At 39.8% G+C, this 25,570-nt stretch overlaps 2 protein-coding genes across 5 annotated transcripts in view; both read right to left on the reverse strand.

The window, feature by feature from the left end:
• Positions 1 to 2,716: 2,716 nt before the first annotated feature.
• The window catches only part of LOC106592258 (zinc finger protein OZF-like), a 510,174-nt gene continuing 487,320 nt past the window's right edge, over positions 2,717 to 25,570 (reverse strand). The window contains exons 1-5 of one of the 3 annotated variants that reach the window (XM_045698556.1): positions 11,947 to 12,044; positions 10,756 to 10,989; positions 4,191 to 4,436; positions 3,520 to 3,590; positions 2,737 to 3,350 (exon numbers count right to left, since the gene is read on the reverse strand). In XM_045698556.1, coding sequence (XP_045554512.1) covers positions 3,535 to 3,590; positions 4,191 to 4,436; positions 10,756 to 10,989; positions 11,947 to 12,007 — 597 coding nt within the window. In that variant the 5' untranslated portion in view covers positions 12,008 to 12,044 and the 3' untranslated portion in view covers positions 2,737 to 3,350; positions 3,520 to 3,534. Of the gene's footprint in view, positions 3,351 to 3,519; positions 3,591 to 4,190; positions 4,437 to 10,755; positions 10,990 to 11,946; positions 12,045 to 25,570 lie in introns of those variants that run through there. The other 2 variants (XR_006759926.1, XM_045698555.1) reach the window with 2 other exon arrangements.
• On the reverse strand, positions 17,353 to 24,806 carry LOC123728049 (gastrula zinc finger protein XlCGF17.1). 2 transcript variants are annotated; one of them, XM_045698579.1, is made up of 3 exons: positions 24,723 to 24,806; positions 21,273 to 21,493; positions 17,353 to 19,306 (listed from the first exon to the last, which is right to left on the reverse strand). In XM_045698579.1, the coding sequence occupies exons 2-3, from the start codon at positions 21,355 to 21,357 to the stop codon at positions 18,306 to 18,308; spliced, it is 1,086 nt and encodes a 361-aa protein (XP_045554535.1). In that variant the 5' UTR covers positions 21,358 to 21,493; positions 24,723 to 24,806; the 3' UTR covers positions 17,353 to 18,305. The 2 variants fall into 2 exon arrangements, with proteins under 2 accessions (XP_045554535.1, XP_045554536.1); XM_045698580.1 differs by lacking the exon at positions 24,723 to 24,806 and having other exon boundaries at positions 21,273 to 21,512.

Here is a 25,570-nt window from a genome sequence, read left to right on the forward strand (position 1 = left end):
ACTCCTTAGGCCTTCCTTTCTGTGACGGACTTCTGGGGTGGAACATCTACTTCTGAATGTACCATGCTTAGATTCATAATGACATCTCAGATTGAACTTTTTGCAAACAGTGACAGTCTCGTTACAAACAAGACATACTGGTTTGAAATTGGAGAAGTACGATGAATATGGGTGATCAAATCCAATTTTATGTCACATGCCCGAATACAACAGGTGTAGACCTTACAGTGAAATGCTTACTTACAAGCCCTTAACCAACAATGCAGTTTTAAGAAAGAAAAAAAAGAAAGAAAAGTAACAAATGATTAAAGAGCAGCAGTAAAATAAAAATAGCGAGGCTATATGCAGGGGGTACAGAGTCAATGTGCGTGGGCACCGGTTAGTCAAGGTAATTGAGGTAATATGTACATGTAGGTGGAGTTATTAAAGTGACTATGCATAGATAATAACAGAGAGTAGCAGCAGCATAAAAAGGGGGGTGCAATTGTCATGAGAATTTTCAATCCCAATGATAATAACTAACAATCAATAAGCTTCGACTAATCCCCAAGGTTTGTAAGACACTGGGTTAATAATAATTAGTCTCAGCTTCTGCAAAAGGTTCGTACAGTGTATTCAGAGAACGTTCTGAAGTCCATAATACAAAGACATCCATTTTATAGTTAATTCCCTACTTACGCACATACAAACACATGAACAGTAGGTGAGTTGTATCCTTCCCCAGAGTTCTCACCACTGTTTATCACTACCCAGCACTGTCAGTTCCATTCCCCCGAGATTAGAGGAACCTTGAAAATGACTCCCTGTCCTATCATAAGTTTCTCAGTTCTAGCCAGGTCGGGTCAAACACAGCTGAATTGTTCTCAGTATTTTCTTAGACACACACACACACACACACACATTTCTATCCCTCACATCTCTACCAAACCTTATTGGACTTACATGTAGTACTTTAATCATTCATTATACATGCCACATAAACTAATAATCACTAATAGGTTTCAGGGTGGAATTATTTAATCATTACCTTTAAGCATATAATTCCCTTATCAGCAATGCTAATAGTCTCGGTAGCCATTTGATTAGTTGTTCAGGAGTCTTATGGCTTGGGGGTAGAAGCTGTTTAGAAGCCTCTTGGACCTTGACTTGGCGCTCCGGTACCACTTGCCGTGTGGTAGCAGAGCGAACAGTCTATGACTAGGGTGGCTGGAGTCTGACAATTTTTAGGGCCTTCCTCTGACACCGCCTGGTATAGAGGTCCTGGATGGCAGGAAGCTTGGCCCTAGTGATGTACTGGGCCGTACGCACTACCCTCTGTAGTGCCTTGCGGTCGGAGGCCGAGCAGTTGCCATACCAGGCAGTGATGCAACCAGTCAGGATGCTCTCGATGGTGCAGCTGTAGAACCTTTTGAGGATCTGAGGACCCATGCAAAATCTTTTCAGTCGCCTAAGGGGAATAGGTTTTGTTGTGCCCTCTTCACAACAAGCCTTTGTGTCTCAGGGTTCGATTAAGATAAAATGTTAACTTCTTGGTGATGAGGCAGTATTAGGAAATTCAGATGAATAACATGCCCAAATTAAACTGCCTGCTACTCGGGTCCAGAAGGTAGGATATGCATATTATTAGTAGATTGGGATAGAAAACACTTTGATGTCTGTGAGTATAACAGAACTCATATGGCAGGCAAAAACCTGAGAAAAAAATCCAAGTGGTTTTTAGTTTTTCAAGTGATTGCCTATCCAAACTACAGTGTCTGTGGGGTCATTTTGCACTTCCTAAGGCTTCCACTAGATGTCAACAGTCTTCAGAATGTTGTTTCATGCTTCTAGTGTGAATGGGGAGAGAATAAGAGCATATGGAGAGAATGACTGAGAGAATGACATGAGCTCAGTGGCTTGCCCTCACGTGAGAGTTAGCTGTGTTCCTTTTCTTTTTTGAAGACAAAGGAATCATCCGGTTGGAATATTATGGAGGATTTATGTTAAAAATGTCCTAAAGATTGATGCTATACATCGTTTGACATGTTTCTACGAACGTGAATATAACTTTTTTTGACTTTGCGTCATGACATTTCGCACGCGCTTCCTGCATTTGGAGTAGTGGACTAAACGCGCCAACAAAAAGGAGGTATTTGGACATAAATGATGGACTTTATCGAACAAAACAAACATTTATTGTGGACCTGGGATTCCTGGGAGTGCATTCTGATGAAGATCACCAAAGGTAAGTGAATATTTATAATGCTATTTCTGATTTTAGTTGACTCCAAAATGGCGGGTATTTGTATTGCTTGTTGTTGTTGTCTGAGCGCAGTACTCAGATTATTGCAGTGTGCTTTCGCTGTAACGTTTTTTTGAAATCTGACACAGCGGTTGCATTAAGGAGAAGTGTATCTATAATTCTTTGAATAACAGTTTAATATTTTATCAACGTTTATGATGAGTATTTCTGTAAATTGATGTGCTCATTCACCGGAAGTTTTGGGAGGCAAAACATTTCTGAACATTACACGCCAATGTAAAATGGGGTTTTTGGATATAAATATGAACTTTATTGAGCAAAACATACATGTATTGTGTAACATTGAGTCCTGGGAGTGCCATCTGATGAAGATCATCAAAGGTTAGTGATTAATTTTAGCTGTATTTCTGGTTTTGGTGACGCCTCTCCTTGCTTGGAAAATGGCTGTGTGGTTTTTCTTGTCTTGCGATGTCCTAACATAATCTAATGTTATGCTTTCGCCGTAAAGCCTTTTTGAAATCAGACAATGTGGTTGGATTAACGAGAAGTGTATCTTTAAAATGGGATATAATAGTTGTTTGTTTGAGAAATTTGAATTATGAGATTTTTGTTGTTTTGAATTTGCCGCCCTGCTATTTCACTGGCTGTTGAATAGTGTGTCCTGCAGGTGGGACGCTAGCGTCCCACATTTCCCAGAGAGGTTAAGAGAAAAAAAAGCAGTTGCCCAGCATAAATTAGTCTACAAACATTATTTTTCCTTACAATCTTGTCATTTAGCAGATGCTCTTATACAGAGCGACTTACAGGACAAATAAGGGTTAATTGCCTTGCTCAAGGGAACAATGACAGATTTTTCACCTAGTCGGCTCAGGATTCAAACCAGCGACCTTTCAGTTACTGGCCCAACACTCTTAACCGCTAGGCATCCCTGATGTTGTGAATCTCTTCCCACAGTCAGCACAGAAATACGGATTCTCTCCTGTGTGTATTTTTAGCTTTGATAGAATTGGGAAAATCTCATCACAATGTGGGCAGTGGTGACACCTCTTAGCGCTGTCATCTTCCTGCTGTTGCTCTCTGGATGTAGAGAATGTCTCAACATGGTCTCCTGTGTGAACAACATCAGAAGAACCAGTCAGTTGGAGTGATATACATGTCAATCAAATGTATATTATGAAGCCATTTTTACATCAAAGTGCTTTGTAGAAACACCAGCCTAAAATCCCCAAAGAGCAAGCAATGCAGATGTAGAAGCACAGTGGCTCGGAAAAACTCACTAGATAGGCCAGATCCTAGGAAGAAACGTAGAGAGGAACCAGGCTCAACGGGGTAGCCAGTCCTCTTCTGGCTGTACTGGGTGACATATGTATTCATATCAGTAGGCTGTACAATACAGGGGAATAAAACTAGTCTAAAAGTGGGTAAGAGATTAAAGCTAAAAAGGGACTTGTCATCCACTACTCACTATCACAACATTTACATTTACATTTTAGTCATTTAGCAGACGCTCTTATCCAGAGCGACTTACAGTAGTGAATGCATACATTTCATACAATTTCATACATTTTTTTTTTTTTTTTTTCTGTGCTGGCCCCCCCGTGGGAATCGAACCCACAACCCTGGTGTTGCAAACACCATGCTCTACCAACTGAGCTACAGGGAAGGCACAAGGGTTAGTAACTACACCGACTCATTTCATAGAACTTTAAAACACTGGCAGTTTGTCTACTTCACTTGTTTAGTCTACTCTCTGATCACTCCAGATAACCCAGTGAATAAAACAAATGCTGGCAATACTGGTGTCAAACCATGCAAGTCTCAGTAGCATGAAATAACATCTACCTTCTCATTGAAACAGTTCATCATGAAACAGTTTTACAGCAACTTTTCATACACAGTGGAAAGTTGGAACGAACAACAAACTTAGATAGATAGAACCTGCTCTTACCATGAGAAACAGATGTCCCAATCTTCTCCTCCTCTTCAACTTTAATGTTGACATTCAGCTCCAGTGTTTGACTGCAGTCTTCCAGCTTCACTGATGCCATCTCTGGATCCTGCAGTGCAAACTGGGCTCCACTGTCACAATCAGGACCCAGTGAATGTAGGTTTGGACTCAGTGTGGAAGGAGAGAGGCAGGCTGGGTTTGTCCTCACTGTTGATGTTACCGGCTTCAGACTTAATTCTAGTCGTCCTGTAGTAACAATGAAAAACAGACAAAAAAAGTTAATCTTGACAGTTCTGGCACAAACATATATATTATTATTTCTTCTTGTTCAATGATCTAATTCAGTACTAGACTTGGACTGAAATAGGTGCCGGTACTGTTTATATTTAGGTGCAGGAGCTCCACAATACTGTTGAACTAATATTCTATAAGAGGAACATGAGCTCAAGCAGTAGATATTTGAGCTGGCAGTAATCAGCTCCTGTCCATCTCATTTAAATAGATCAGGTAGGTAAGCACTGACAACAAAACATTAATTCATTGAAATTAGACAAAGTACACGCTTTAAAATTAGGCTACACAACGTAAGTGAACTTAATCAAAAGTAGATGTCCCAAACTCACAAATGCATAAATGACAAAAACATTTAGTACAAGGTAACAGTTTCTTTTAAGCAGCACTATGTACTATTTTCCTGAATAACCTTGTCTTCGCTGTATTTCACATCAAAAACCAATAGTATTTCCATTCACACCATAGTAACATTTACAGATAAATATAGAAACAACTGAATGTGTCTGAATATTAGTACACATGTAGAAAACTGATAATCATTACATTCAGCTTTAAAACAGTAGTGCAACCGTGAAATTGTCTCTCTGCACCTGCACTGAAGTCTGTTGATGCACAGAGTGGGCCTGCAATGTTACCAGCTCGTGAATTTCAAACAAAATCAATAACATGCCAAACAAACTCATAAATCTCAAATAAAAATATTTTTTATAAAAAAATTACCTTGAAGAAATTATGTACATCCATTCAGACAAACCCAAAGATTCTAGTTGTGTGACTTTTAAAATAGTTTATCACGTTCACTTGGTTTGACACAAAAAATAACAAACCTTTACCAAAAGTGAAAAGACTTTAACGGATGTTACCTAGCACGGAATGACATGTTCTTTGATATTAGATAGCACGTTTAAACTATTACATACCTGTAGTAATAAATAAAAACGGACACAAAAGGTTATCTTTTTAACATCACAGTTCTGGCGCTTTCTTTATTCTGAATATTCAGGATCATTGCTACTCGAACTTCCGCGATGCATACAAAGCCCTCCCGCGCCCTGTCTTCGGAAAATCTGACCATGAATCCATTTTGTTGTTCCCAGCCTATAGACAGAAACTAAAACAGGAAACGTCCGTGCTCAGGTCAATACAACGCTGGTCTGACCAATCGGATTCCACGCTTCAAGATTGCTTCAATCACGTGGACTGGGATATGTTCTGGATAGCATCAGACAACATTGATGTATACGCTGACTCGGTGAGCGAGTTTATTAGCAAGTGCATCTGAGATGTCGTACCCACTGTGACGATTAAAACCTTCCCGAACCAGAAACCGTGGATTAATGGCAGCATTGGCGCAAAACTGAAAGCGCAAACAACCGCTTTTAATCATGGCAAGGCAACCGGAAACATGACCGAATACAAACAGTGCAGCTATTCCCTCCGCAAGGAAATCAAACAAGCAAAGCGTCAGTATAGAGAAAAAGTAGAGTCACAATTCAAACACGAGACATATGTGGCAGGGTCTACAGTCAATCACGGATTACAAAAAGAAAACCAGCCCCGCTGCTCCCAGACAAATTAAACAACTTCTTTGCTCGCTTTGAGGACAATACAGCGCCACTGACACGGGCCGCTACCAAAGCCTGTGGGCTCTCCTTCTCCGTGGCCAACGTGAGTAAAATATTTAAATGTGTTAACCCTCGCAGGGATGCCGGCCCAGACGGCATCCCTCAGAGCATGTGCAGACCAGCTGGCTGGTGTGTTTACGGAAATATTCAACCAATCCCTATACCAGTCTGTTGTCCCCACATGCTTCAAAATGGCCACCATTGTTCCTGTTCCCAAGAAAGCTAAGGTAACTGAACAAAATGACTATAGCTCCATTGCACTCACTTCTGTCATCATGAAGTGCTTTGAGAGACTAGTCAAGGATCATATCGCCTCCGCCCTACCTGACACCCTAGACCCACTCCAATTTGCTTACCGCCCCAATAGGTCCACTGACGATGCAATCGCCTTCACACTGCCCTATCCCATCTGGACAAGAGGAATACCTATGTAAGAATGCTGTTCATTGACTACAGCTTAGCATTTAACACCATAGTACCCTCCAAACTTGTCATTAAGCTCGAGACCCTGGGTCTCAACCCCGCCCTGTGCAACTGGGTCCTGGACTTTCTGACGGGCCGCCACCAGGTGGTGAAGGTAGGAAACAACATCTCCACCCCGCTGATCCTCAACACTGGGGCCCCACAAGGGTGCGTTCTCAGCCCTCTCCTGTACTCCCTGTTCACCCATGACTGCGTGGCCATGCACGCTTCCAACTCAATCATCAAGTTTGCAGACAACACTACAGTGGTAGGCCTGATTACCAACAAAGACGAGACGGCCTACAGGGAGGTGGTGAGGGCCCTCGGGGTGTGGTGTTAGGAAAACAACCTCACACTCAATGTCAAAAAAACAAAAGAGATGATCGTGGACTACAGGAAACAGCAGAGGGAGCACCCTTCCCCCCCATCCACATCAACAGGACAGTAGTGGAGAAGGTGGAAAGTTAAGTTCCTCGGCGTAGACATCACAGACAAACTGAAATGGTCCACCCACACAGACAGTATGGTGAAGGCGCAACAGCACCTCTTCAACCTCAGGAGGCTGAAGAAATGTGGCTTGTCATCTAAAAACACTCAAACTTTTACAGATGCACAATCGAGAACATCCTGTCGGGCTGTATCACCGCCTGGTACAGCAATTGCACCGCCCTCAACCGCAAGGCTCTCCAGAGGGTAGTGCAGTCTGCACAACGCATCACCGGGGGAAAACTACCTGCCCCCCAGGACACCTACAGCACCCGATGTCACAGGAAGGCCAAAAAGATCATCAAGGACAACAACCACCCAAGCCACTGCCTGTTCACCCCGCTACCATCCAGAAGGCGAGGTCAGTACAGGTGCATCAAAGCTGGGACCGAGAGACTGAAAAACAGCTTCTATCTCAAGGCCATCAGACTGTTAAACAGCATCACTAACATAGAGGCTGCTGCCAACATACAGACTCAAATCTCAGGCCACTTTAATAAGTGGACTTAAAAGGTTTCACTAGTCACTTTAAATAACACCACTTTAATAATGTTTATATATCCTACATTACTCATATGTATATACTGTATTATATACCATCTACTGCATCTTGCCACATGCCATCGCTCATCCATATATTTATATGTCCATATTCTATTCATGCCTTTACATGTGTGTGTATAAGGTAGTTGTGAATTTGTTAGATGACTTGTTAGACATTACTGCATAGTTGAAACTAGAAGCACAAACATTTCACTACACTCACATTAACATGTGCTAACTATGTGTATGTGACCAATAAATTTTGATTTGATTATGGTAGTGAGAGGAAGCCCACTGGCCGGCAGTGGGAGAAGATGGAACGAGATGGATTTTGGCCGACATTCTGCAAATGTTCTAATCAATGAAACATCTGATCTTAGAGTTTTCTGTTCCCAAAACTAAAATCTGTTATGAACAGGGTGGACTAAGTTTTGTAGACTTTACCCTTTGCAACAACAATTTTTTTTGTTATTTAGAAGGAACGCAAAGGCGAATTGACTAATTGCACACAAGCGCTTCACAGAGGAGGAGTTCCCTAACAGAAATATGCAGATGTGTTGTAGAATGCACCAATAGGATCTCGCTGACTGTGCTTGGCTCTGCCCACTATGACTCATCTGTTCCCATTGGAAACGACCGGCTGTGGTCTATCTTGGTTTGGTGCAACCGTCCATGCATTCAGGGAACCTTGGGATGGCCCTACCCCATTAAATGAGAAGGGTGGTGCTTAATTTGAGCCAGATCCTCCGGCACCTCTCAGTTTTGTGGTCTTTTGCTCCGGAACCCATTCGCAAAGATCAGGTAGCCTACCTTGTGGCATGAATAATTATTTCCACTGTTTGCAATGCAAAAATCCTCATAAAAGCAATCAGAGTAATTATATTTGGATTCCTCTGTAATTGTCATGCCCCCTAAAAAACGTGCCTGATATTCTGTGAATTGATTCATGTTGGGCCGTCCCAGGTTAATGGTTTGTGCAACATTGTAGCCCATTTAGACCAAGGCGTGGCCATTGCTGTGGTGAGAGAGAAGCACGCCTGTATCTCTCCCAGAACTAAAATGAGATTCACTTTCTATGATCTCTCTCCCTCTCTGCAACTCATCTCTCCTAACAGGACTTTCACAATATTTTTCATAGAAATAGCTGGAAAACAGGTTGTAAAGCATCTGTCTGTGTGTTACCAAGATATCAACTTCCATATACACCTATTGAGCTAACAGCATTGTTTTACAAAGTAAAGCAAGAGAGAAGCTTTTGGCCGGTGAGTGAGCTGAACATCATTAGGCGAGTCAGTGAAACTGGAAAGTGAAACACATACAATTATTTTATGTGTTCTGGTACCTCAGAACCCCACAGGTCACCCCCCTCTTGGGCTCACTTTTGGTTCCAGCACCTCCCAATGTACACAGTAAGCACTGGAGAAGTGGGTAGCTGCTGCTGCCTCCTCCAGGACACATCTTCTTTACATAGAGTTCATCAGGCTGTTGATTGTGGCATCTGGAATGTTATCCCACTCTTCAAAGGCTGTGTGAAATTCCTGGATATAGGAGGGAACTGGAACAAGCTGTCGTACACGTCGATCCTTAACATGCTCAAAGGGTGACATATCTGGTGAATATGCAGGCCATGGAAGAATTGGGACATGTTCAGCATTTTCAATTGTGTACAGATCCTTGCGACGTGGGGCTGTGCGTTGTCATGCTGAAACATGAGGTGATGGTGGCAGATGAATGGCAGGACAATGGCCCTCAGGATCTTGTCATGGTTTCTCTGTGCATTCAAATTGCCATCGTTAAATGTAATTGTGTTGGTTGTCTGTAGCTTATGCCTGCCCATACCATAACCCTGATACCACCATGGGGCACTCTGTTCACAACATTGACATCAGCAAACCGCACGCCCACACAATGCCATACATGGTGGTGCCAAATTCTCTAACAACGTAGAGGAATTATCATAAAATTCTCTGGCAACAGCTCTGGTGGAAATTCCTGCAGTCAGCTTGCCAATTGTATGCTCCCTCAAAACTTGAGACATCTTTGGCATTAGGTTGTGTGATAAAACTGTACATTTTAAAGTGGCATTTTTGTATTTATTAGGGATCCCCATTACCTGTTGCCAAGCACCTACTCAGCTACACTTGTCCCCGGCACAAGGTGCACCTGTGTAATGATGATCCTGATATTTAATCAGCTTCTTGATATGCTACACCTGCCAGGTAGATGGATTAGCTTGGCAAAGGAGAAATACTCACTAATAGGAATATAAACAAATTTGTGCACAAAATTGGGAAATAAGTTTGTGTCTGGGACATTTCAGGGATCTTTTATTTCTGTGTATACAGTATTTTTTTAAACTAAATCAGCTTGCTTTTCTGTTCTAATCAGGTTCCTACACAAGGATCCTGTAAGAGCAGAACATTATCTGGCGACAGAAGTACTTGTAGTCTTGGAGGCCCAAAAACTTCTCAGCTGCAGATATAATTATGTCCAGCTTCTTGGACTTCTTGTGCAGTACAATTCATAACTGTGGCTATAAATACTAAAATATCAACCTTCACAATATTTGTATCCAGACCACTTGACTGACGTATGACATTTGCAACTGGTTGTGGTGCATCCACCTCCATATCTTCTTCATTACTGCAAAGTTTCCTAAGGACCTGAAGCGAGGCAACCATCTCTGTCGGAGCCATCTTGTCAGCTCAGGGATTCGATCCAGCAACCTTTCGGTTACTGGCCCAACGCTCTAACCACTAGGCTACCTGTACGTATTCATATCAGTAGGCTGTGCAATACAAAGGTGGAATACAACTATTCTAAAAGTATCTCATAAGGAATGAAAATGATGAGCCATATCATCCTCCACTCACTATCACAAGGGTTAGAAACTACACAGACTAATTTCATAGAACTTTATAACACTGGCAGTTTGTCTACTTCACTTCTTCAGTCTACTCTCTGAACACTCCAGATAACCCAGTGAATAAAACAGATGCTGACAATACTGGTGTCAAACCATGCAAGTCTCAGTAGAATGAAATAACATCTAGCTTCTCATTGTAACAGTTCATCATGAAACAGTTCTACTGCAACGTTTCATACACAGTGGGAAGTTGGAATGAATAATTTAGTTAGATAGAACCAGCTCTTACCATGAGAAACAGATGTCCCAATCTTCTCCTCCTCTTCTTCATCTTTAATGTTGACATTCAGCTCCAGTGTTTGACTGCAGTCTTCCAGCTTCACTGATGCCATCTCTGGATCCTGCAGTGCAAACTGGGCTCCACTGTCACAATCAGGACCCAGTGACTGTAGGTTTCTACTCAGTGTGGAAGGAGAGAGGGAGGCTGGGTTTATCCTCACTGTTGATGTCACCGGCCTCGTACCTGAGTCGGCAAGTAGTAATAAAGCGAAACGGACACAAAAGTTAGTATTGACAGTTCTGCCACTTTCTTAATTCTCTAAAAATATGGTTTATATTTAGGTGCAGGAGCTCCACAATACTGTTGAGGTAATATTCTATAAGAGGAACATGAGCTCAAACAGTAGACATTTGAGGTGCAGGTACTCAGCTCCGGTGAGCTCCTGTCCAAGTCAAGCACTGATCTCATTTCAATAGATCTGGTAACTAAGCATTGACAAAACATTAATTCACATTAGACAAAGTATACACTTTAAATTAGGCTACACAACTTAAATGCACTTAATCTATAGTAGATTTCCTGAATTTACATGAATGCATAAATGACTCAAAAACCATGTAGTACAAGGTTGCAGTATGTTTTAGGCAGCACTATGTACTATTTTCCTGAATAACCTCGTCTTCACTGTATTATTCCAATCAAGAACCAATAGTATTTCCGTTCACACCATAGTAACATGTACAGATAGACAGAAACAACAATGTGTCTGAATATTAGTACACATGTAGAAAACTGATAATCATTACATTTAGCTCCAAAACAGTAGTGCAACCGTAAAATTGTCTCTCTGCTGCACCCTCACTGCCTGCACTGAAGTACGTTGATGCAGACCGAGGGGGAACCGCCATTTAACCAGCACGTGAATTTCACTCAAAACCAAAAACGACATGTAAAACGAACCCAGAAATCTCAAATAAATTGATCCTTAATTAAATTACCTTGACGAAATGATGTACATCTACTCAGACTAAGCCAAAGTCTATAACTATGTGACTTGTAAAAAAGTGACCACGTTAACTCACGCGGTTTGACACAAAAATAGCACATAAAACCTTTATCAAACGTGATAATAACTTGACGTATTTGTTACCTAGCATGTTATGACATGTTCTTTCGATATTAGAACGTGCTATTACATACCAGTAGTAATACATTTGAAACGGACACAGAAGTTGTCGTCTCGACTGCACAATTCTGACATATCCTTTATTCTGAAGAATGATGCGCGCCTGAGCAGAACTTCCTGTTTCCTCACTACCAGTTTCTAAAACCAGAGACGTAACAACGCGAGACTTCAGAGAACGCCTGTGAAACAGACCAAGCCGTGATTTGAGAAGTCAATGAGAGAAGTGAACAATTCTGATACTTTTGCAGCGGCTAATGGGATCCTAATAAACACCAAAACTATTCCGTCGGAACGCACTTGAAACATGGCCATTCTTTTATCAATTTCATAACTGCAGTGGCTTATTCACAATAGGTCTCACTGCGTATCATATATCCTAGCATCACAGTTAGCCTAGTGGTTAGAGCATTGGGCCAGTAGCCGAAAGGTTGCTGGCTCGAAAACCCGATCTGACAAGGTAAAAATCTGTCGTTCTGCCCCTGAACAAGGCAGTTCCTTGGTAGGCCGTCATTGTAAATAAGAGTTTGTTCTCAGCTGACTTGCCTAGTTAAAAAAATCACATGAGTAGGCAGACCGAGGTAAAGTTGGTTTTATATTCAGACATTCTTTCGCCAAAAGCCATTTAAATTGCAAAAATCAATAACTAATTCATTGATTGTCACACAAACAAAAATAGATATGGTTTATTCTATAAAAGTCTAGCATAAAATCTATCAAATGTAATTTAAAACTGTATAAATCAACAACTCTTTTACAGCTTAAACTTGTTTTAAACGCTAATAAAACAAATGTAATGTTTTTTTTCTAGGTCTAAACTCTCAGTTACAAACACTTTTGTAATCACTAGCTTGGATGGTACTCAAATCAAACAGGTCTCTGCATATAAATACTTAGGGGTATGGTTAGATGATAGGCTTTCTTTTAAAAAACATGTTACTGAATTGGGAAAAAAGCTCAAATTCAAGATAGGGTTCCTTTACAGAAACAGGGCTTGTCTGTCCTCCGTAAATAGAAAACAAATTGTGCAGGCTACTTTTATGTCCGTTTTAGATTATGGTGATATTATCTATATGCATGCATCGGCAAACACATTAAAACCACTGGATGCTATTTACCATTGTGCACTCAGGTTTATCACGGGTGATAGTTACAAAACTCATCACTGTATCCTATACCAACATGTGGGTTGGGCCTCTCTATCTGTGAGGCGAGAGCAACATGCTCTCTTGTTTATTTATAAAGCACTTCTTTTAAAACTACCTCCATATATATCATCATTAATTTCCACTAGATATACTAATTTTAAAACCAGATCACAGATGTGGATTACATTAGAGACTCCTGCGGTCTCCACAGAGTTGGGTAGGACTGCCTTTAGTTCCTTTGCACCTTATTTATGGAACAAACTGCAGATCCAACTTAAGTTAGACACTCTGGTGTCCCTTGCCCATTTCAAAAATGTTATGGAGGATCAATATGATGTTGTCTGTGATTGTTTCTGTTGAATTGTGTCTTTGTTTTGTATGTTTGAAATGTTATTGTCTGTATGCCTAAAACTGTACATGTCAACATGTTTACACAGGGCACAGCCGTAAAAGAGATCCAGGTCTCAGTCTGTTTTCCCTGTTAAAATAAAGATTAAAACATTTTTTTTAAACTAATTCACCGTTTGTCACAGAAACATCAAACTATGTATGATTTATTCTATAAATGTCTAGTATATTTTTACAACCTTTTCTTTGAGTAGAAATTCCAGTTTTGATAGAAATACATAAAATCTCAAATATTGCATTTAAAGATGAAGAAATCAATAACTCATTCAGTGATTGTCTCAGAAAAAGTGAGAATATGCATTTATTTAAAATAACTTAAAATAAATGTTAATTTCAAGTGCAATTTGTTCTATATGTAGTTAGACAATGTTTACATAAAGTTGTACAATGTTTACAATCTTAAATTGTATGTCAAATCAATATTTACAATCTTAAATTGTATGTCAAATCAATGTTTACATAAAGTTGTACAATGTTTACAATCTTAAATTGTATACCAAATCAATGTTTGCATTTTTAGTACAACAGTTCCACATTTTAAAGTAGTTACAAGGCACAACAGTCATTTATATATGGGTCTCTACTTTAACAGCAAAGAGGGCCCTTCCAATAATTTTCTATTTTGGCTTTGTTGAGGTCCTTCTTTGTCATCCCCAGACAAGCTAAATGGAACCATCTCTGGCACACAGAGCATTCTATCTGCAGTATTAAAGACATAAAACGGGGTTATGTTTATTTACATGGAAATAACAGTTCTGGAATACACAAATTCTGTTACATGCTTTTGCAATTAGGAACATTTTCAAATTGAATTGGATTTTTGTTCAATTGCTAAATTGACTTTAAATTACATGCATTTGACCACAACCCTGACAGAAGCACACATAACTGAGGTGCTAATCATCGTTGAGTATACAGGCAATATAAATCGTAGAATAAATCATATCTAGTTTGATGATTCTGTGACAACTGGTGAATTAGTTATTGATTTATACAGCTTTAGATTGAATTTAAGATTTTATATATTTCCATCAAATCAAAACTGGATGTTTTATTCAAAACAAAGGTTGTAAAAGTATGCTCGACATTTATAGAATAAACCATAAATATTTTTATATTTCTGTGACAATCAATTCATTAGTTATTGATTTTTACAATTTCAAATGGCTTTTGGCGAATGTCTGTTGAATGTCAGAATGTGTGAATATAAAACCAACTTTACCTCGTTAGTAGACAGATACTATTCTTCAAACAACAGTAAAACTGATTGACTTTCTTCCTTATTTCCATCTACTACACGGTTTAGTGCTCCAACCCCTCCAGGAATCTTCCGCTTAAGACGATGAACCTCAATATCCAACCAAACTCCAGATATAACACCTTTAATCGGTGCCCTGCTCCGAAATTATATACACAATATAATCAAATATATTGATTTAAAATAAAAAATGTTAGATTTTCTGATATAGACAGAATGACTGAAAATTACCTGTAATTTCAAATAATTAGTTTACAATATCACAACGGAATTTATTACAATGTATAACCGTCATGTCTCAAATCTGGGAGAAGCAGAAAGAGCAAGTCATTCACCCGACATTTGTTCCTCAAGACGGTAACAACGACACGCGGATAATTGTAAGCAACAACATTTTTGAAAACGTTTGTAATTTGATAAGGTTGTTATATTAATTATTAGTTTCTGTTAATGTCACAAACTATTATTTTCTCTATGCTAACATAAGCAACTCTGCCTGGATACTTGCATGCTAGCTAACATTAACACTAACTTAGCTGCTCTAGCCTACTATGGTCCTGTCCCTCTGGCCAGGGGAAACAAAGCAGTAATGTTGTATTTCACAAAAAACATTTAATTTAATTATACACATGAGAAAAAAAGTGGTTTCCCAGCACGAATTCATGTACAAACATTATTTTTCATTACATTCTTGTCATTTAGCAGATGTTTTTATCCAGAGCGGCTTACAGGACAAATATGGGTTAATTGCCTTGCTCAAGGGCACAATGACAGATTTTTCACCTAGTCGGCTCGGGATTCAAACCAGCAACCTTTCAGTTACTGGCCCAACACTCTTAACCGCTAGGCTACCTGCCGCCAGATCAATTACCTTCAATACAGTTATTCAAATACATTCATCATCAATGACTACAATAATGAATCTAGTATTAAAATACAATTAGATGATTCATAGCCTGTTTATCATTAAACAAAAGTTGTTTAGTAATATAAAATAATCCACCCAAACCAACGCTAAAAACTGATCATCCCACCATCCTTTCTGATATACACGGAGTGCACAAACATTAGGAACACCTTCCTAATATTGAGTTGCACCCCCCTTTGTCCTCAGAACAGCCTCAATTCGTTGGGGCATGGACTGTCCAAGGCGTTGAGAGCATTCCACAGGGATGCTGGTCCATGTTGATTCCAATGCTTCCCACAATTGTGTCAAGTTGCCTGGGAGTGGATCTCTACTCCGAATAGCTTGTTCCATCTCCTCCCACAGATGAACAATTGGATTGAGATCTGGTGACTCGGCAGGCCACTGCAGTAAGCTGAATTTACTGTCATGTTCTTGGAACCATTCCTGGACAAGCATTGTGGCATGGGGCATAATCCTGCTGAAAAATATATATTTGCAGAAGGATACACTGATTGGCAAGGATTCTTTAGATATCCTGTAGCATTCAAACATTGCTAAACTTTTGTCATGGGGCCCAATGTGTGCCCTGAAAACACACCCTACGCCATCACACCACCAGCCTGCATTGCTGACACACGGCATGGATGTATGCAGTGGTGTAAAGTACTTAAGTAAAAATCATTTAAATAACTACTTTAGTCGTATCTGTACTTGACTATTTATATTTTTGACAACTTTTATTTCACTACATTCTTAAAGAAAATAATGTACTTTTTACTCCATACATTTTCCCTGACACCCAAAAGTACTCGTTACATTTTTTATGATTAGCAGGACAGAAAATGATCCAATTCACACACTTATCAAGATAACATCCCTGATCTCTGATCTGGCAGACTCACTAAACAAAAATGCTTCATTTGTAAATTATGTCTGAGTGTTGGAGTGTGCCCCTGGCCATCTGTAATATTTAAAAAACAAGACAATTGTGTCATCTGGTTTGCAGATTAGCCCCTTTTTTTCCAATTTTCGCCTAAAATGACATACCCAAATCTAACTGCTTGTAGCTCAGGCCCTGAAGCAAGGATATGCATATTCTTAGTACCATTTGAAAGGCTGATGTTTATGGAAATGTGAAACAAAAGTAGTAGAACATAACACAATAGATCTGGTAAAAGATAATACATAGAAAAAACAACCGCTCGTTTGTATATATTTTTTTAATATAAGAGAAAGGCCATAATGTATTATTCCAGCCCAGGCGCAATTTAGATGCTGGCCTCTAGATGACATCAGTGTATGTGCAATGTTTTAGACTGATCCAATGAACCATTGCATTTCTGTTCAAAATGTTGTGTCAAGACTGCCCAAATCTGCTTAATTTGTTCATTCATAACTTTTCATGTTCAAAATTGTGCACTCTCCTCAAACAATAGCATGGTATACTTTCACTGTAATACCTACTGTAAATTGGACAGTACAGTTAGATTAACAATAATTTAAGCTTTCTGACAATATCAGATATGTCTATGTCCTGGGAAATTTTCTTGTCACTTACAACCTCATGCTAATCGCATTAGCCTACTTTAGCTCAACTGTCCCGTGGAAGGGACACCGATCGCGAAGAAGATTTATAAATTTAAGGAATTTGAAATGATTCATTGTTTTACTTTTGATGAAGTATATTTTAGCAATTACATTTAATTTTGATACTTAAGTATATTTACAACCAAAAACTTTTAGACTTTTACTCAAGTAGTATTCTACTGGGTGACTCACTTTTACGTGAGTCATTTTCTATTAAGGTATCATTACTTTCACTCAAGTATGACAGTTAGGTATTTTTTCCATGCATGTGCTCGTGGTTTCCTCCATACCCTAGTCCTCCCATCAGCGTGAAGGAACCGGGATTCATCAGACCAGGCAATAGTTTTCCAATTTTCCAATGTCGGGTGTTTTCATTCCATTGCCCACCTGGGTTCAGGTGGTCAGTCTATGTCATGGAAAGAGCAGGTGTCCTTAATGTTTTGTACACTCAGTGTATGTTGTGTCTACCAGCTCATTCCCACAGAAAACTGCAGAGGGAAGCAGTACCACCCAGTCAACCATCAGACTTCATAGTGAGACGCCTCACAGAGGATATTCAACCCTAAGGGCAAATCCAAGATCTCAGTATCTACAGTAGAAGCTAACAAAACACACAACCTGACATGGTGCACACTGATCAGTAAAGTAAAGAGAGGCTAACATTCTAGAACGCTTCCTTTCCTCTGCACAGTTCTCACAGTGAGAAAAAATTGGATTACAAGAGTGTTCTACGCTTTCTTCATTTGATCTAATTCAAAGTTAACAATTATTTTATGAGATGAAAATTAAGTGATTGAGTGACTAATCATAGCTGGTCTGAGAGAACTGACAAGGCTTCTCTCCTTTATGTACACAATGGTGTCTTTTAAATGGCGCAAATTGTAGAATCTCTTCTCACTGTCAGTGCAGTGATAAGGCTTCTCTCAAGTGTGTATCAGTTTTTGTGTCTTTTCATTGCCCAATCTGGAGAAACTCTTGCCACATTAAGAGCAGAAGTAAGGCCTCTCTCCTGTGTGTGTTCTCTGATGACCCTTTTAGCTCAGCTGTTATTAAAAAAATCTAGTCAGATCAGTGGTAAGGCTTCTCTCCTTCATGTTTACCTTGGTGTCTTTTTAACTGGGCCATTCGAGAGAAACTCTTTCCACAGTCAGAGCAGGAGTAAGGCTTCTCTCCTGTGTGTGTTCTCTGATGAACTTTTAGGTCAGTTGATGTTGTGAAGCATTTTACACAGTCAGAGCAGGAGTAAGGCTTCACTCCTGTATGTATACGTTCATGTCTTCTTAAGTTTTCCAGTCGAGAGAAACTCTTTCCACAGTCAAAGCAGGAGTAAGGCTTCACTCCTGTATGTATACGTTCATGTGTTTTTAAATGGCCCAGTCGAGTGAAACTCTTTCTACATTCAGAGCAGGAGTAAGAATTCACTCCTGTATGTATACGTTCATGTGTTTTTAAGTCACCCAGTCGAGAGAAACTCTTTCCACAGTCTGAGCAGGAGTAAGGCTTCACTCCTGTATGTATGCGTTCATGTGTTTTTAAGTTGCCCAGTCGAGAGAAATGATTTCCACAGTCAGAGCAGAAGTAAGGTTTCACTCCTGTATGTATACGTGCATGTGTTTTTAAGTGACACAGTCGAGAGAAACTCTTTCCACAGTCAGAGCAGGAGTAAGGCTTCACTCCAGTATGTATACGTTCATGTGTTTTTAAGTCGCCTAGTCGAGAGAAACTCATTCCACAGACAGAGCAGCAGTAAGGTTTCACTCCTGTATGTATACGTTCATGTGTTTTTAAGTTGCCCAGTCGAGAGAAACTCTTTCCACAGTCACAGCAGGAGTAAGGCTTCTCTCCTGTGTGCATTCTCTGATGAACTGTCAGAGACCTTGATGTCGTGAATCTCTTCCCACAGTCATTACAGGGATACAGATTCTGTCCTGTGTGTATTTTAAGGTGTTTTTTTAGCTTTGATAGAATTGGGAAAATCTCCTCACAATGTGAGCAGGGGTGAGACCTCTTAGCTCTGTGACCTTCCTGCTGTTGATCTCTGGATGTAGAGAATGTCTCAACATGGTCTCCTGTGTGAACAACATCAGAAGAACCAGTCAGTTGGTGAGATATACATATGACTTCATAACAGTAGGCTGTTCAATACAGGGAATAAAGCTTTTAGGGCTGTCCCGACAAAAAAAAATGATCCTGGTCAACCGAGTCTTTTCTTTCGACCAATCGAATTTTTACATTTTAAAACATGTATTTTTCCATGTATATGTGTTTGAATAAAATCAACTATATGAAGGTTACTGAGCTTGTCTGATGCTTTAAGCACTGCGACTTAAAATGAAGACACAAAATACTCACGAGGAAGCCAGAGATCAATATAGCGTAACCAGAAGACAATAAATCTGTTCCCGACTCTCCTCCTCCCACTGCTGCGTTATGATTTTCGTGGAACAGTTTCATTTCATTTATAATAAAGTCTTCATATCTCAAATCAATGTCATGTGGTTAATCTAAATTATATCTCAATTAAAATGATATAAATCTAAAAGTAACTTCCATTGCCATTGTCAAAACTAGCTTACATAAAGCCAACAAATAAAAACATTGCAGTCTGCAGGTAGAAAATATCCTGATGAAAATAGATATCCTATTAATCAAATTGGCTACACATGGCCTGTCTGCAAGAAACTTGAAACATTCTATCAACTATTCATTTGGTCTGGCCTGTGCTAGCAAACTTGCAACAATGTATAAAATATTTAGGGCCCTCAGAGTTTCTCGTGCCAGCGAGCTCCAGACAGACAGACACAGCTATAGGCTATTTTGCACAAGGGATAAGAAGTAATCAGGTAGGCCTGTTTTCTGATGTTTCCACCAGATCAGAGCATGACAGTTTTGGTGGTTATCAAAAGGGAGAGAGATGGAAAGAGTTTTCAAATAGGCTACGTTGAGGAACTATTCTCATTCTTAATGGATGTAGAAACAGACTTTGTTTACTTGCTGTTTGAGCTGAACATTTTTTTATTTCAGAAACTCCACAGTGACGGTGAGTTAAGACAATCAGAAATAGTTTGATCCCCAAATGGGCACATTTATAGGCCTACATTTGCACAGAGGCCAGCTAGCCTATAGGCCTACTTCAATGTGTAATCAGGTGTGTGTCTTTACTCAACATTGACAGGAGCACTCTAACCAAAAGACAATGAATAAATTGACAACTCGTAAATGGAATGAAATAAACCAAAATGTTTCTCACAAGTGTAGCCTAGGTTGTAAGCTCTGCAAACAATGTGTCCACTCCTACAATGACAATGGTAAGAGTGTAATAATAATAATAACATATTGAATGCATTACCGTAACCAAACAAACATTGTAGATTAGAAATGATGGGAATTAACGGTAGGCTAAATGTACTACTGGTGATAGTGGTGTGCCATTTCCTCCACAACGGACTAGTCCGCCCGGCCAGGCAACGGACTAGTCCGCCCGGCCAGGCAACGGACTAGTCCGCCCGGGCAGGCAACGGACTAGTCCGCCCGGGCAGGCAACGGACTAGTCCGCCCGGGCAGGCAACGGACTAGTCCACTCAGACTCATTTCATATCATCCTCCTCTCACTATCACAAGGGTTAGTAACTACACAGACTCATTTCATATCATCCTCCACTCAACATCACAAGGGTTAGTAACTACATAGACTCATTTCATATCATCCTCCACTCAACATCACAAGGGTTAGTAACTACACAGGCTCATTTCATATCATCCTCCTCTCACTATCACAAGGGTTAGTAACTACACAGACTCATTTCATATCATCCTCCACTCAACATCACAAGGGTTAGTAACTACACAGACTCACTTCATAGAACTTCAAAACACTGATAGTTTGTCTACTCCACTTCTTTAGTCTACTCTCTGAACACTCCAGATAACCCAGTTGTTCAGGGATGTGTGACGTCAGAATTACAGAAGTCAACCTATCAATAGACTGGGTCATAACTTAAGGAGGTCTAATTTATAGATAGAACCTGCTCTTACCAATCTCCTCCTCCTCTTCTTCATCTTTAATGATGACATTCAGCTCCAGTGTTTGACTGCAGTCTTCCAGCTTCACTGATGCCATCTCTGGATCCTGCAGTGCAAACTGGGTTCCACTGTCACAATCAGGACCCAGTGACTGTAGGTTTGGACTCAGTGTGGAAGGAGAGAGGCAGGCTGGGTTTGTCCTCACTGTTGATGTTACCGGCCTCAGACTTAATCTGAGTCGGCCAGTAGTAATAAAGAGAAACGAACACAAAAGTTAGTCTTAACAGTTATGGCACTTTATTCTCTAAAAATATATTAGATCAGGTCGCTAAACATTGACAACCAACCATTTATTAATTTCCCATTAGACAAAGTGCACACCTTAAATTACACAACATTAGTGTACATAACCTACAGTAGATTTCCCGAATTCACATAAATGACTGAAAAACCATTTAGTACAAGGTTGCAGTTGTTTTAGGCAGCACTATTCACCTGAATAATCTAGATGCCGGGGTTAAAGACATTTACAAACCATAGCACCCAATTTGAAGAAGGCAATGCTCTGATAATTGGCTGATTGCTCCTAACCCATAGGAATCCCCACACAGTTGACTACTTTAAAATGGTAGAAGCCCTCAGTGGCAATGCCCATCCTAAAACGGGAAATCGTTATCCCAAAGGTGGGAAGGACAAGCTTAGGTCCAAAACAAGCTCATAGAAAAGCATTGGCCTTTTTCTCTAGGATTTACACACACCAAGCCCCTCCCCCTGCCTCTCACACCAGCAAAGTTGCGAGATCACATCTTCCTCTCTGGCATGCGGTTTCAACTAGCTATTTACATTTGTGGTTTGGTCCAAAAGAATGGTCCATATGGACACCAAAACACATTGAGACATTATTTTACTGTAATAGAGGAGAAGTTACATTTTCTATCAATACCCTTTTTATATGGGTCTTCCCTGTGGCTCTGTTGGTAGAGCATGGTGTGTGCAATGCCAGGGTTGTGGTTTCGATTCCCACGGGGGGGCCAGTACAAAAAAATGTTTTTTTAAGAAATGCATGAAATGGTATGAAATGTATGCATTCACTACTGTAAGTGCTCTGGATAAGAGCGTCTGCTAAATGACTAAAATGTAATGTAAATGTATGTCTCAACTACTCAGATTGAGAGCAGAGCTACACTACTAAAACCAGAGTATCAATGAACATTAATTCTGGAAAATGAATGCTAGCATTAGTACTGCTAGCAGTATTTTAGCCAAATTCTATTATAACAGCTCTCTAGTCTGTTTTATACATGTGCAATAAGCATAAAACAATTATATAAGGAATTGGCAACTCGTTCTCATTCGGAGATAAGGTTGGCCACTTGACTTTGACATCTGAACAAAGTGGACAGGCTAATATGCTTTTCAAACAGTTGGAGACTGTAGACAGAATGGTGTGTTCATAACAATTCAACTGTTCAACCTTGTTAGCAAATAGATCCAAGTTGACTAAACTTGAAATATAAAGATTAGCTGGTTAATCACTAGCACGTGGGCTTGAGAGATTGTTGATGAGAGACCTGTGTTCATTTTCTATAGGCTAATAATGCCTGCTACAATAAGTTAGTACATTTTTAACAAAGGGTCATTTTCATTGACAGAATTGAAAGCCAGATCAGTGATTATTGCAACAGCAAAAAAATCAGGTTAAACTATTTTTATCAAATAATAAATTATTAGCGGGTGTTATGGTTGTGGAAGACTTATATTTAGCCTCGGTATAACTTCACAAGCCCTGAATTCATTAGATTATTGCTGACTGTTTGAAATTCAGTGTATTCAACCTTTAATTGTACATCGCTTATTTAGAGAAAAATTTAATTAAGATATATATCGTGAATCGCCTAGAAGTTTGAAAACTCAAGATAAAGCTGTATGATTTTTTGTCCATATCGCCCAGCTCTAACAGAGTACTTTACTCCAAAGTACAATACAGTACTTTATACTGTACCATACTCTGTACTGTTGTACTCTACTGTACTGAATTAAACTTTACTTTTCTTTCCTGTACTCTGCTGTAGTGCTTTCCAATCTTGTGAAATTAGCTATGTTTCCAATAACTTGTCCAGAGATGGGTTTTTTCGTCGCCATTTTGAAAAAGTTGAAATAGAAAATAGATCCAACAATTTCCTGCTCGGGTGTATTTCCATTTAACCATCTTGTGTGGATAAAAACTACTGGGCGTAATGACACACCCCGTACCGTCATTATGATTCAGCAGTAATAATTCATTCAAAACACACTGTTTCTATCCTCACTTGTCGGAATAAATTAACTTTGACAAAAAAATCCGCCCTTCGAACTTTGGTCGAATGCACCTGGGTCAGTGGAAACCTGCCTAATGAGGTCTGAGTGATTGGTTCAGATTTGGTCCAGTCTAATGTTTGGGCCAAGTCAAAAAAAGGCATTAAAAAGACATCGATGTCGGTCTGTGCTTACTGAGGTGTGGTATCCTACAGTGTCGGCCTATAACTTTATTTTATGAATGTCCATCCATGTGGTAGGACTAGCGTTTGTAAAGCAGCCAGTTGCATTGGCTTTATTAGTCCTGGTTCCTGTGACTAATCATTTTGTCTATTTAAGCGCTGAAAAGGCCCATCAGCTACCCAACTTTATCAGGAGTAACCCTGCAATAGACTGACTGGGAAGGTGATGTTTCACAGTCAGTCCTGCAATAAGAGCTAAGAAGCTAATATGTGTTCATTCTTGAAATTAGTTTTCGGTTGGCGTCACCCGTTTCGTGGGAGCACAATCTAACTCGTTTCATAAATTCATATAAGAATGCCCCCAATCTAATGATGTGGTCTAATACTTCCACAGTGGGATTTCAGTTTTTTTCTGTTAATTTTCAAAATAATTCGTTATTGTAATTCATTGTAAATTAAGTAACAATACAACCATGTTTTGTGTTATTTTGTCCAAATATGACATGATTACACTATTTTGTATCAGTTTATCACTTTCAAAGAGGGACTTTTATTTTGAGTGCGAACCACAAAATCCACTATTGTGGCTAGCTTCACATAGGCCTGGTACCCGCTTGTCCCTACCTATGTCCAGCTGGAGGACGGAGATGTTGGCCACATTCAGATATAAATGTATTATGTAGAACAAACATGCCTAAGGAATCATGTCAGTTCTATTCAGAGGATTTCTATCTGCAACTTTCCAAAACGTTTTTGTATTGAACATCCCCAGGCGTAACTCACTGAGTTATATACGAACCAGCAAAGCCTAACAAATGAACGTGTTGTGGACCCCGCGCCGTGTGCTTTTTTAAAAACCACGTTCTTCACTCACTCGGTTTGACACAACACCTTTCCCAAACTTAATAATACCTTGACTGGTTTGTTATCTAACATGTCATTACGTTATTTCGATATTAGACAGTTTAGAAGTGCTATTACATACCTGTAGTAATAAAGAGAAAAGGACAGCACAGTTCTTACGTTTTCTTTATTCTGAAGAGTGGTGTGCGCCTACCGGAAGTTCCTGTTCCCCCCCACTACCACAGTGCCACAGCGACATCTATTGGACTGATGGACTAACTACTGCTAAAGCATGTAGAAAGTAAGTGATATTGATTAGCTAGACAAATAAACTTGGTTTAAAAAACTAAAGCGGTGTCTGTTTTAGTGTCTACGTTTCTAAACCTATTACATATTCATTGTAGATGATCTCTGTGGAAGGCCAAGAAGATCATCAAGAATCTCAGCCACCAGAGACACGGCCTGTTCACCCTGCTACCATCTAGCAGGCGGAGACAGTACAGGTGCATCAAAGCTGGGACAGAGAGAATGAAACTGCTTCTATCTCCAGGCCACAAGACTGTTAAACAGTCATCGCTGATTTGATTTAGAAAATATTGGTGACTAACAACTTGGCTTGTCCCAATGTATACCGGTGTCGTGACACGTATTGAGTAGAGAAATACAGATATATATATTATTTTGAATGCCTTGAATTAAACAAAAGCATTATATTTACTGTAAAGATCCCCCCCCCCCACTATGATGATTCAGTAGATCAATAAAGTTACAGTTCTCTAGCAGGGCTCCCGAATGGCACTGCGGTCTAAGGCACAGCATCTCAGTGCTAGAGGCATCACTACAGACACCCTGGTTTGAATCCAGGCTGTATCACAACCGGCCATGATTGGGAGTCCCATAGGGTGGCGCAAAATTGGCCCAACATCGTCCGGGTTTGGCCAGTGTAGGTCATCATTGTAAATAAGAATTTGATCTTAACTGACTTGCCTA

This window comes from Salmo salar, chromosome ssa17 (assembly GCF_905237065.1).
Source record: "Salmo salar chromosome ssa17, Ssal_v3.1, whole genome shotgun sequence".
In the NCBI taxonomy this organism is placed as follows: Eukaryota; Metazoa; Chordata; class Actinopteri; order Salmoniformes; family Salmonidae; genus Salmo; species Salmo salar.

Bases quoted from the DNA above. Each gene is read 5' to 3' on its own strand.
- LOC123728049 (XM_045698579.1), bottom strand. From the start codon at position 21,357: ATGGCATCAGTGAAGCTGGAAGACTGCAGTCAAACACTGGAGCTGAAT. The intron at 19,307-21,272 runs GTAAGAGCAGGT...TTGTTCACACAG, and splicing joins AGAAGAGGAGGAGGAGATTG to GAGACCATGTTGAGACATTC.